The sequence below is a fragment of the Triticum aestivum genome, chromosome 2A (assembly GCF_018294505.1).
Source record: "Triticum aestivum cultivar Chinese Spring chromosome 2A, IWGSC CS RefSeq v2.1, whole genome shotgun sequence".
NCBI lineage: Eukaryota > Viridiplantae > Streptophyta > Magnoliopsida > Poales > Poaceae > Triticum > Triticum aestivum.
In genome coordinates, this window is record NC_057797.1 from 562,519,037 (window position 1) to 562,531,617 (window position 12,581).

Sequence of the window (12,581 nt, forward strand, 5' to 3'; positions counted from 1 at the left end):
GTCTAAATATTCTCACCATACTTGGCTCCCTCTCGGCCTTTGCGCCATTGGCGTAACGAGTCATCTAGTAGATGTTAAAAGCAGGAGCAGGGGGCAATAGAAGAACACTCCCTCGCTAGAGTGCATTCACCGAATAGAAGGCTCTTTGAAACACAGGAAAAGGAGAAAAAAGAATTGATTGAAATGTCATGTATTTTTCAGTTCTACGGCAGACAAAACTCATTTGCTTTAACACCAACTCTTAAACCTAATCTACAAAACAACAGAGGGTGTTATTGTCATTTCAGTATATTTCAGCTTCAGCCGTAGCTGCTACAGCATGACTACCAAACGATAGCACCTCATCTCCAACCTTTCAACCACAGCTAGCAGCGGGAGAAGTTGCAGCCTAAACAAACACACCCCTGACACTAGATTTCTTCATATAGACGTGCAGTGCAGAAATTTGAAGGGTGTTAATGCAAGACACAAAAATATTTTTCCACGAGAATCCTTCAAAACGCATGTAAATTCCTTCATCCCAGATGGCTCCGTACTCCGCAGTACTATTATCTCAGTCAAGACTGGACGGATCAGAATGCTCATACCCTAACAGGCTCATCTACAAGCAAGATAGATCTGGATCCAGTGTCATTCGTATCCCAAATCGAGATAAATGATTCCAACATCGACGCACGGCAGCCACTGTGGAAATAAGTTACACATTTTGTCTACTTAGCATCTGACATCCGATCGGGGAACCAGAAAGCTCCTATCTGCAGTTGCACCAACGCGAGAACATCCCGAAAGTGGCATATAATACATCTCTGCTATCCTCTCTACATATTACAGTCAAGTTTGACAATCACACTAAATCATCTAAGACATCTTAGGAATGATCTATGAAAACCTTGAAAATCTCCACGTTTGCTTATTACCCGCATACTGGTGTAGCATGTCAGCAAAAAACCAGTTTGTTTCTGATAACTTAAAGATCCTTATTCAGCATGCAATCTAGCATTGCACAACATCATTACTCAGCAGCTATCTCTTCTGGTGCCAATAAAATAGCCGCCAGTTGATGCAAATGTCATGGCGCACCTCTGGCTGGCTTCAGCGCAACATGCCAGCACAACATAGCTGGCATACACCAAAACTGGAAGAATAGCAATAGATGTGACATGTAAGCACCAGATTTGGGGGTTGAAGAGGCGTCGCAGCTTGGCTCAACAGGTTCTTCTCTAGCATTCAATTGGGTATAGCCAACCCCACAATCAGGCCAGAAGGTTCAAAGAAGAATTATGTCTTGTCCTTCAGGAGGAAACAATACATCATAAGTACATCCAGAATTATCTTAGTTAAATATGTTTTGCTATGTAAACTTTTCAAACATGCCCAAATCAACTATTGTACCAGAAAGTACACTTTTAGGAATTGTTTGAAAATTTCTGTGTAACTCAAAAGATCAGGCAATGTAACTGAATATAATCTTCAGAAGCACTCATCCAAGATGAAAAGCCATGCTGCAGTATATCAAATCTGGACTATATGGCTCGGTAACTCAATTCTCGAAACGAGGAAAACATATAAACAAAGATAGCGTCACATAAATCATACCGAGAAAAATATTCTGAAATTTAGTTTGCCTAACAGCAAAAAATGCATAATGGGCATGTAACCTTGTACGGAAACAAAAACAAGAATAAAAATATTAAGCCATATGTTCCATCAGTTGACTCAAAACTTACGGCCGATCCTTAGCTATGGAAGAAATTGACGAACAACTATTTTGTTCAACATGACATTGCCAAAAGCAATAGATGTTAGCCAAAACAGAATATCAATATGTTAAATGCCCTTAATTTAACATATACACCATACACTGGAGATGAATATTTTCTGGTGGTGAACAGCTTCTTGCCAGATGATAATACTCCTTCCGTCCCAAAATTCTTGTCTTAGATTTGTCTAAATACGGATGTATCAAGTCACATTTTAGTATTAGATACATCCGTATTTAGATAAATCTCAGACAAGAATTTTGGGACGGAGGGAGTATATCATCTGGCACCTTCCTACAGATTCACTGTCATACTCTGCATATTTAGTGTCAGAGCAACTTGAGGTTCGGCAACATGTACACAAGCATGAGATTTTCAGTCTGAACTTAAATGCTGCAGCTGTTTCAGGTAGGTACTCACAGACATAATACACAATTACCATTCCCATTCCCACTCCAAACTAAGTCCGAAAACACATAAGGTTATAGGTTCATGAAAATCTACGCCTTATTTGCTCTGGTAATTTTGTAATGACAGTGATTTGCGTATCTGAAGGGGAGCCTTAGCGCAGTGGTAAAGCTGCTGCCTTGTGACCATGAGGTCACGGGTTCAAGTCCTGGAAACAGCCTCTTACAGAAATGTAGGGAAAGGCTGCGTACAATAGACCCAAAGTGGTCGGACCCTTCCCCAAAACCTGCGCAAGCGGGAGCTACATGCACTGGGGCTGCCCTTTAGTGATTTGCGTATCTCTTCTGGTGTTCTGAAATTTTTTTATTCTATAGGTCCACACAAATCCTTCTATGATAACAGTCCTTCCTCAAAAAGGCACACTTTACCAAAATGAACTCCTGATTATTGGTAACATAATTCTGGCAAACTCATGTATTTGAAGAAATAATTTGGGTCTGTTTGGTTGGATACTAGTGTGGCCAAGCCAAAGTGTGGCTAGCCACACAAGTATGGCAAGCCACACAAGTGTGGCTGTGAAATTGGACGCCAAACTTTGGCAAAAGTTGGCAAAAAAATTGTCTCTATGACAAATGGGCCATATGGGCAATAAAGTATGGCAAGCCAAAGTGTGGCAAAAACCAAACACATGCCAACTAAACTGTGGCTGCCAAATTTTGGCTTGGCAAACTGTGGCTGGGAACCAAACAGCCCCAAACACTTTTCTTTTTGCCAAGATGCCCAAATCAACTTCAAATGAAAGGATCATAAAAATGTTCAAGAAATACATGCTCCAAGCAAATCACAAAGCTAACTAGAATAATATCCAGCTAAATAGGATACCAGGATCAGGATGAGGTGATATGCCAGCGAACAAGAAAGTTAGCTAAGAAACAACCCAAGATTTACATGTTCGGAACTTCAGGTAATATTTGATAGTTTACTATTAGAGACACAAATCAGGAACAATTTAACGTTTTAAGCAATATAAATTCAACTTAAAACTATTATCTCAAATCCATTTTGAAGAGATTGATTTTGCCAACTGGAAGTTGAGTTTAGGATTACTTGAATTATTATAAGTTGGCATTGGGATTGTAGTTACTTGAACAAATGAAGAACGGGAATACCTAGAGTTCACAAACTCAGTTGCCGGCTGTTGTATGGAATTAAAGCATAGTGTTCTCTCATGTTTCTTCTGACCCAAAGTGAAGCCGAATAAATTCCATAGTATAACTTAACTGCATTAGGTGGCATGGGATTCTTCATTATTAGCCTCTATTTATCAGAAAGACAAGTTTTTTTGATACAAGAAAAGCAAATAAAAATGACATCTACTACATGACAAGAAAAAAAAATTATCTCCACAAACGATCACCATATGTGTGAAAAGATGTGGGCTAGAGCTATATTACCTTGGAAATGTTTTAGGAAGCGACCTCGTCCTTTCATAACCAACTTTGGAAACATTCTTTGCATCATTATCTGACGCCTGTTCAGCATTGCTGTCACTCTCTATTTCTTCTCGCCTCTGCTTTGCTTGTTGTCTTGATTCAGGCTTCCAGGATGCCTTGGCAAGTGACTTGCCAAGCAAATCAGCAATATTCGTTGCCATTTCCTCAGCTTTCTGCACATGAGGAAAGTTATCTTCCTCAAAATGGTGTGACAGCCACAAATACATCGACAGGACTTGGTGCTTCGTCTCGAGATCCAGCAGTTCAGTGTCATTCCTTGCCGAACCCTTCGGCATTCCCATCGCAATGCTAACACGACGGCTCTGGCTATAATGAGTAGCAAATCTCAGAAGATGGTACATGGCTTTCGGATCCCTTATATTAACTGGCGCGAAACAAAAATTGTAGCGATCCTTGAGGGAGAGACCCTGGACCCTCTCGAGCATATTAGCAACCTTCTTGATACTATCCTGCTGGCACATGAAGTATGTCTTGTCGATGCGGCAATTGTCACGGAACTTATCCAACAAGTCAGTGAAAGTGAGGTTGGGGAACTGACTGGCAAACATTTCCACTTGTTCGAAGCAAGGAAAAAGACCGATTTTTTGTGCCTCCTCAAACGGCTGTTGCAGGCACTGAATTAAATAATCCAAATCATCCAACAAGAAAGTGGTTGTGAGTCCATCTGGATAAACACTTCCCCTCCGACCAGCACGCCCAGCTATCTGCTTTACCTGTGAAGCAGCAACAGGTACCATCTTGTCCCCGTTGTACTTGGACAAGCTATAGAACACAACCCTCCTAATGTTAAGGTTCAGACCCATACCGACCGCATCACTCGCTACAAGAACATCATACTCGTTATCCTGTTCGTTGAACAATGTTGCTTGCTGGCGCCTTGTCTCCGGTGGCAAAGCTCCATATATGACGCAACACTTGTGCTTCGTAAACTTCTCAATTGCCAGCTTCACCTCAAATATCTCTCTGCGTGAGAAGGCAACAACGCAATCACCAGAGCGAACATTCTTGAGGTCTCCAAGTAGCGACTTGGCCTCGACAACAAGTGGCTTGAACCGCTCATACTGATGCACCTCCAAATCATCTCCAGTATCTGCGCAGACCTTACGAACAATCTTGAGCACACTAGGGTCACCACAGAGATGTATCTCATCTGCCTTGATCCCAAGAACAGCACGTGACCACGCATAGCCCCTGACAGGGTCAGCCATCATCTGTATCTCATCAACCACGGCGACTTCGTAGAGCTCCTCCGTGGACAGCATCTCAATAGTGCAAGCAACATGGTTGGAGAAGGGAACTTCCTTTATCTCTTGGCCAGTGCGGAGGGTGCAGTAGACACCGAGTGCATTGACCTTGTCGAATACCTCCATGGCGAGGAGCCGGAGCGGGCTGCAGTACACACCGGACTTGGCGGCGCTGAAGCGTGCGAGTGCGTTGTGCGTCTTGCCGCTGTTGGTGGGCCCACAATGGTACACCACCCGCCGGCGCATGGCGCGGGCGAAGGGGTACCAGGTATGCGGCGCCGTGAGGTCGGCCGCAGCCATGACGGACTTGTTCTGCCTCAACTGATCCGCATGGTAGTTGAGGCAGTACTCGGCGAAGGCCGGGAGGAGGAGGGCGTGCGCGTCCTCGCCCGGGAGAGAAAGGAGCTGCTCGGCGGATTCTTGGGAGAGGCGCGCAGGGATGAAGTGGCGGAAGTGCCGAGCATACGTGGGAAACTCTGAGGAAGGGATGTAGAGCGCGAGGGCCTGGTCGGCAATGGCGGGATCCTTGGCGAAGCGGCGGGTGAGGGCCACCACGTCGTCCCACGTGGCCTTGGGGAGGCGCGACGAGCCCGTCGCAGGCTCGGCGGTGGAGAGCTCGCGCCACAGTTGCTTCGGGTCCAGCGGAGGCAGCTTCCGATCAGGGTCGTCGGTTGCGTCAGACGAGAGGAAGCGATGTTGGGATGGGGGCCATGGGGATGGAGATTGGGGGGCAGGGCGGTGGAGGTGCGAGAAGGTGGGGAGGAGAAGTCGGCGGTACGGCGATGAGGTGGTGCGGCGGATAAGCGAGGCAGCGATGGCGGCGGCCATGGGTCCGTTTGGGTTACGAGACGGCGGCGGCCGGCGGCATGGGGTGGAAGAGGGGAAGAGGGGAGGCGGCGCGCGACAGACGGGCGGCCCTTGTCGGGATCCTGGGCCAAAGTGGGCTACGAGCGGACGGCGGGGAGATAGGTGGCTCAAACGGACCACGTCGCGGCCTCGCGGGGCGCTGACTGCGTGGAGAATGTGACGATTGTTAACCCTAAAATAATAACTTGCTCGGAAAGAAAACATTTATTACCCTAAAAACGAATCAACTGATTATAGCAAGACATCTAAAAAGTAAAAAATAAATAAAATTATCTATACTTCTATATCTATACTTCTATATACTACTATTAAACAATCAAACAAGAACTTTTTTAAGCACACCCCACAAAGCGTACACAAATTCAATATCATCGCACGATTAGGCTCACTAAAATCAATCTAACGGTTAGCCTTAACCTAAATCATTTTCCGTGTGCACTTAGCAATTTACATTGACTGACCGTACTCCACCGTGGAGGAAAATATGAAACTCCACGCCTGAGCAATTATCTATATCTATACTACTATTAAACAATCAAACAAGAACTTTTTTAAGCACACCCCATAAAGCGTACATAAATCCAATATCACCGCACGATTAGGCCCACTAAAATCAATCTAACGGTTAGCCTTAACCTAAACCATTTTCTGTGTGCACTTAGCAATTTACATTGACTGGCCGTACTCCACCGTGGAGGAAAATATGAAACTCCACGCCTGAGCAATTAGGAAACTAATAATCACGTGTGCATCCTATCTATACTACTATTAAACAATCAAACAAGAACTTCTTTAAGCACACCCCACAAAGTGTACACAAATCCAATATCACCGCACGATTAGGCCCACTAAAATCAATCTAACGGTTAGCCTTAACCTAAACCATTTTTTGTGTGCACTTAGCAATTTACATTTACTGACCGTACTCCACCGTGGAGGAAAATATGAAACTCCACGCCTGAGCAATTAGGAAACTAATAATCACGTGTGCATCCTATTCTAGAAAACTAAATTAGAGTGCATTCATCCTATTAGGAAACTAATCTCGGACAAATCCATCCTATTAAAAAACTTATCTCGGACGCATCCATCCTATTAGGAAGCTAACCGCGAGCCGCCTACCGCCATCATGCACGCTAGCCACGATGGGGGAAATGCGAGGAGCTTCGTCTTCCTCCGGGAACACACGTGTTATCGCCGCGTCTTCTGCCTGGAGGCAAGCCGCTCTTCTGCCGCTACTGCGACGACTCCATACACGTCCAGGGCATGCTCTCCAGCAACCATCGGCATCGGCGTTGACTTCAGCTCCGCTCGCAGCACCCACGCCGACAAAGTGTTTGTTCAGTGAGTGCACATGCATTACATATTATAAGAATCGTGCGGCTTCAAGCAATCTAGAATTATAAATTTGAGATTACCTTAGGTTGCCGATTGTTGTACTGAAAATGTGTAATTATATATGGCACGTACATAAAAATGCAACAATCTTGTCTTACAAACTAAAATCAAGAGGGATACTGAAGAAGTCAAAATGCAGAGTCTATTTCCCATAATTACTTCTCATGTTCATGTCGGCTTCTTTGGGCTTTACTTCGTACCACCATATGCATTAAACTGGACCGTATCAAGAGGTAACGCCATCCCCTTGATTAGAATTGCCTTATTTGTGCTATTTGATCAGTGTGTGTTTTACGTATGACGTTGCTTTTGTTGGAAATATGCCCTAGAGGCAATAATAAAAGCATTATTATTATATTTCCTTGTTCATGATAATTGTCTTTATTCATGCTATAATTTTGTTATCCGGAATCGTAATACATGTGTGAATAATAGACACCAACATGTCCCTAGTAAGCCTCTAGTTGACTAGCTCGTTGATCAACAGATAGTCATGGTTTCCTGACTATGGGCATTGGATGTCATTGATAACGAGATCACATCATTAGGAGAATGATGTGATGGACAAGACCCAATCCTAAACATAGCACAAGATCGTATAGTTCGTTTGCTAGAGTTTTCCAATGTCAAGTATCTTTTCCTTAGACCATGAGATCGTGTAACTCCCGGATACCGTAGGAGTGCTTTGGGTGTACCAAACGTCACAACGTAACTGGGTGACTATAAAGGTATACTACGGGTATCTCCGAAAGTGTCTGTTGGGTTGACACGGATCAAGACTGGGATTTGTCACTCCGTATGACGGAGAGGTATCACTGGGCCCACTCGGTAATGCATCATCATAATGAGCTCAAAGTGACCAAGTGTCTGGTCACGGGATCATGCATTACGGTACGAGTAAAGTGACTTGCCGGTAACGAGATTGAACGAGGTATTGGGATACCGACGATCGAATCTCGGGCAAGTAACATACCGATTGACAAAGGGAATTGTATACGGGGTTGCTTGAATCCTCGACATCGTGGTTCATCCGATGAGATCATCGTGGAGCATGTGGGAGCCAACATGGGTATCCAGATCCCGCTGTTGGTTATTGACCGGAGAGTCGTCTCGGTCATGTCTGCATGTCTCCCGAACCCGTAGGGTCTACACACTTAAGGTTCGGTGACGCTAGGGTTGTAGGGATATGTATATGCAGTAATACGAATGTTGTTCGGAGTCCCGGATGAGATCCCGGACGTCACGAGGAGTTCCGGAATGGTCCGTAGGTAAAGAATTATATATAGAAAGTGCTATTTCGGGCATCGGGACAAGTTTCGGGGTCACCGGTATTGTACCGGGACCACCGGAAGGGTCCCGGGGGTCCACCGGGTGGGGCCACCTGTCCCGGGGGGCCACATGGGCTGTAGGGGGTGCGCCTTGGCCTACATGGGCCAAGGGCACCAGCCCCAAGAGGCCCATGCGCCTAGGGTTTCAAAGGGAAGAGTCTCAAAGGGGGAAGGCACCCCTAGGTGCCTTGGGGAGGAGTGATTCCTCCCCTTGGCCGCACCCCCCTAGGAGATTAGATCTCCTAGGGCCGGCGCCCCCTCCCCCTTGGCCCTCCTATATATAGTGGGGAGATGGAGGACTTCTTACCTTGATCTTTGGTGCCTCCCTCTCCCTCTCCAACACCTCCTCCTCCTCCATAGTGCTTGGTGAAGCCCTGCCGGAGTACTGCAGCTCCAACACCACCACGCCGTTGTGCTGCTGCTGGAGCCATCTTCCTCAACCTCTCCTTCCCCCTTGCTGGATCAAGAAGAAGGAGACGTTGCGCTAACCGTACGTGTGTTGAATGCGGAGGTGTCGTCTGTTCGGTGCTAGGATCTCCGGTGATTTGGATCACGTCGTGTACGACTACCTCATCCCCGTTCCTTGAACGCTTCCGCTCACGATCTACAAAGGTATGTAGATGCAATCCGATCACTCGTTGCTAGATGAACTCCTAGATGGATCTTGGTGAAACTGTAGGAAAATTTTGTTTTCTGCAACGTTCCCCAACAGTGGTATCAGAACTAGGTCTATGCGTAGTTCTCTTGCACGAGTAGAACACAATTTGTTGTGGGCGTTGATGTTGTCAACTTTCTTGCCGCTACTATTCTTATCTTGCTTCAACGGTATTGTGGGATGAAGCGGCCCGGACCAACCTTACACGTACGCTTACGTGAGACTTGTTCCACCGACTAACATGCACAAGTTGCATAAGGTGGCTGGCGGGTGTCTGTCTCTCCTACTTTAGTTGGAGCGGATTCGATGAAAAGGGTCCTTATGAAGGGTAAATAGAAGTTGACAAATCATGTTGTGGCTTTCACGTAGGTAAGAAAACGTTCTTGCTAGAACCCTACTTCAGCCACGTAAAACATGCAACAATAATTAGAGGACGTCTAACTTGTTTTTGCAGCAAGTGCTTTGTGATATGATATGGCCAAAGTTGTGATGAATGATGAATGATATATATGTGATGTATGAGATGTTCATGCTATTGTAATAGGAATCACGACTTGCATGTCGATGAGTATGACAACCGGCAGGAGCCATAGGAGTTGTCTTTATTTTTTGTATGACCTGCGTGTCATTGAGAAACGCCATGTAAATTACTTTACTTTATTGCTAAACGCGTTAGCCATAGTAGTAGAAGTAATAGTTGGCGAGCAACTTCATGGAGACACGATGATGGAGATCATGATGATGGAGATCATGGTGTCATGCCGGTGACAAGATGATCATGGAGCCCCAAGATGGAGATCAAAGGAGCTATGTGATATTGGCCATATCATGTCACTACTCTATTTGATTGCATGTGATGTTTATCATGTTTATGCATCTTGTTTGCTTAGAATGACGGTAGTAAATAAGATGATCCCTTACAACAATTTCAAGAAGTGTTCTCCCCTAACTGTGCACCGTTGCTACAGTTCGTCGCTTCTAAGCACCACGTGATGATCGGGTGTGATGGATTCTAACGTTCACATACAACGGGTGTAAGACAGATTTACACATGCAAACACTTAGGTTGACTTGACGAGCCTAGCATGTGTACAGACATGGCCTCAGAACATAGAAGATCGAAAGGTCGAGCATGAGTCGTATAGAAGATACGATCAACATGAAGATGTTCACCGACGTTGACTAGTCCGTCTCACGTGATGATCGGACACGGCCTAGTTAACTCGGATCATGTTATACTTAGATGACTAGAAGAGGGATGTCTATCTAAGTGGGAGTTCATTGAATAATTTTATTAGATAAACTTAATTATCATGAACTTAGTCCAAATTTTTTACAATATGTCTTGTAGATCAAATGGCCAACGTAGTCCTCAACTTCAACGCGTTCCTAGAGAAAACCAAGCTGAAAGACGATGGCAGCAACTACACGGACTGGGTCCGGAACCTGAGGATCATCCTCATAGCTGCCAAGAAAGATTATGTCCTACAAGCACCGCTAGGTGATGCACATGTTCTCCCTGCAGAACAAGACGTTATGAACGCTTGGCAGACACGTACCGATGACTACTCCCTCGTTCAGTGCGGCATGCTTTACAGTTTAGAGCCGGGGCTCCAAAAGCGTTTTGAGAGACACAGAGCATATGAGATGTTCGAAGAGCTGAAAATGGTTTTCCAAGCTCATGCCCGGGTCGAGAGATATGAAGTCTCCGACAAATTCTTCAGCTGTAAGATGGAGGAAAATAGTTCTGTCAGTGAGCACATACTCACTATGTCTGGGTTGCATAACCGCTTGACTCAGCTGGGAGTTAATCTCCCGGATGACGCGGTCATTGACAGAATCCTTCAGTCGCTTCCACCGAGCTACAAGAGCTTTGTGATGAACTTCAATATGCAGGGGATGGAAAAGACCATTCCTGAAGTATTTGCAATGCTGAAATCAGCAGAGGTAGAAGTCAAAAAGGAACATCAAGTGTTGATGGTGAATAAAACCACTAAGTTCAAGAAAGGCAAGGGTAAGAAAACCTTCAAGAAAGACGGCAAGGGAGTTGCCGCGCCCGGCAAGCAAGCTGCCGGGAAGAAGCCAAAGAATGGACCCAAGCCTGAGACTGGGTGCTTTTATTGCAAGGAAATTGTCACTGGAAGCGGAACTACCCCAAATACTTAGCGAACAAGAAGCCCGGCAAAACAAAAGGTATATGTGATATACATGTAATTGATGTGTACCTTACCAGTACTCGTAGTAGCTCCTGGGTATTTGATACCGGTGCAGCTGCTCACATTTGTAACTCAAAGCAGGAGCTTCGGAATAAGCGGAGACTGGCGAAGGACGAGGTGACGATGCACGTCGGGAATGGTTCCAAGGTTGATGTGATCGCCGTCGGCACGCTGCCTCTTCATTTACCTTCGGGATTAGTTTTAAACCTTAATAATTGTCATTTAGTGACAGCTTTGAGCATGAACATTGTATGGGGATCTCGTTTAATTCGAGATGGCTACTCATTTAAATCCAAGAATAATGGTTGTTCTATTTATATGAAATATATGTTTTATGGTCATGCTTCGATGGTGAATGGTTTATTCTTAATGAATCTCGAGCGTAATGCTACACATATTCATAGTGTGAGTACCAAAAAATGTAAGATTGATAATGATAGTCCCACATACTTGTGGCACTGCCGCCTTGGTCACATAGGTGTCAAACGCATGAAGAAGCTCCATGCTGATGGACTTTTAGAGTCTCTTGATTACGAATCATTTGACACGTGCGAACCATGCCTCATGGGTAAAATGACCAAGACTCCGTTCTCAGGAACAATGGAGCGAGCAACCAACTTATTGGAAATCATACATACTGATGTGTGCGGTCCAATGAGTGTTGAGGCTCGTGGTGGCTATCATTATGTCCTCACCCTCACTGATGACTTGAGTAGATATGGATATGTCTACTTAATGAAACACAAGTCTGAGACCTTTGAAAAGTTCAAGGAATTTCAGAGTGAGGTTGAGAATCAACATGACAGGAAAATCAAGTTCCTGTGATCAGATCGTGGAGGAGAATACTTGAGTCATGAGTTTGGCACACACTTAAGAAAATGTGGAATAATTTTACAGCTCACGCCACCTGGAACACCTCAGCGTAATGGTGTGTCCGAACGTCGTAATCGCACTCTATTAGATATGGTGCGATCTATGATGTCTCTTGTCGATTTACCGCTATCTTTTTGGGGCTATGCTTTAGAGACTGCCGCATTCACTTTAAATAGGGCTCCGTCAAAATCCGTTGAGACGACACCGTTTGAATTATGGTTTGGGAAGAAACCTAAGCTATCGTTTCTAAAAGTTTGGGGATGCGATGCTTATGTTAGGAAACTTCAACCTGAAAAGCTCGAACCCAAGTCGGAAAAA

The 12,581-nt window shown here is 45.0% G+C and overlaps 1 protein-coding gene across 2 annotated transcripts; it reads right to left on the reverse strand.

Annotated features, from left to right (window-relative positions):
- Window positions 1-493: 493 nt before the first annotated feature.
- Window positions 494-5,904, reverse strand: LOC123189427 (ATP-dependent RNA helicase SUV3L, mitochondrial). Of its 2 annotated transcripts, XR_006495847.1 has the most exons (3): window positions 3,623-5,904; window positions 3,338-3,448; window positions 494-1,290 (listed from the first exon to the last, which is right to left on the reverse strand). XR_006495847.1 is itself a non-coding variant. In XM_044601841.1 (2 exons), the coding sequence occupies exons 1-2, from the start codon at window positions 5,752-5,754 to the stop codon at window positions 1,254-1,256; spliced, it is 2,169 nt and encodes a 722-aa protein (XP_044457776.1). In that variant the 5' UTR covers window positions 5,755-5,901; the 3' UTR covers window positions 494-1,253. The 2 variants fall into 2 exon arrangements, 1 of the variants encoding a protein (XP_044457776.1); XM_044601841.1 differs by lacking the exon at window positions 3,338-3,448 and having other exon boundaries at window positions 3,623-5,901.
- Between the last annotated feature and the right edge of the window lie 6,677 nt (window positions 5,905-12,581).

What these genes read in the sequence shown, in the direction of transcription:
- LOC123189427 (XM_044601841.1), bottom strand. Translation starts at nt 5,754, where the DNA reads ATGGCCGCCGCCATCGCTGCCTCGCTTATCCGCCGCACCACCTCATCG. An exon ending in CTTCCTAAAACATTTCCAAG is followed by an intron (nt 1,291 to 3,622) that starts GTAATATAGCTC and finishes TTCCTCCTGAAG; the next exon opens with GACAAGACATAATTCTTCTT.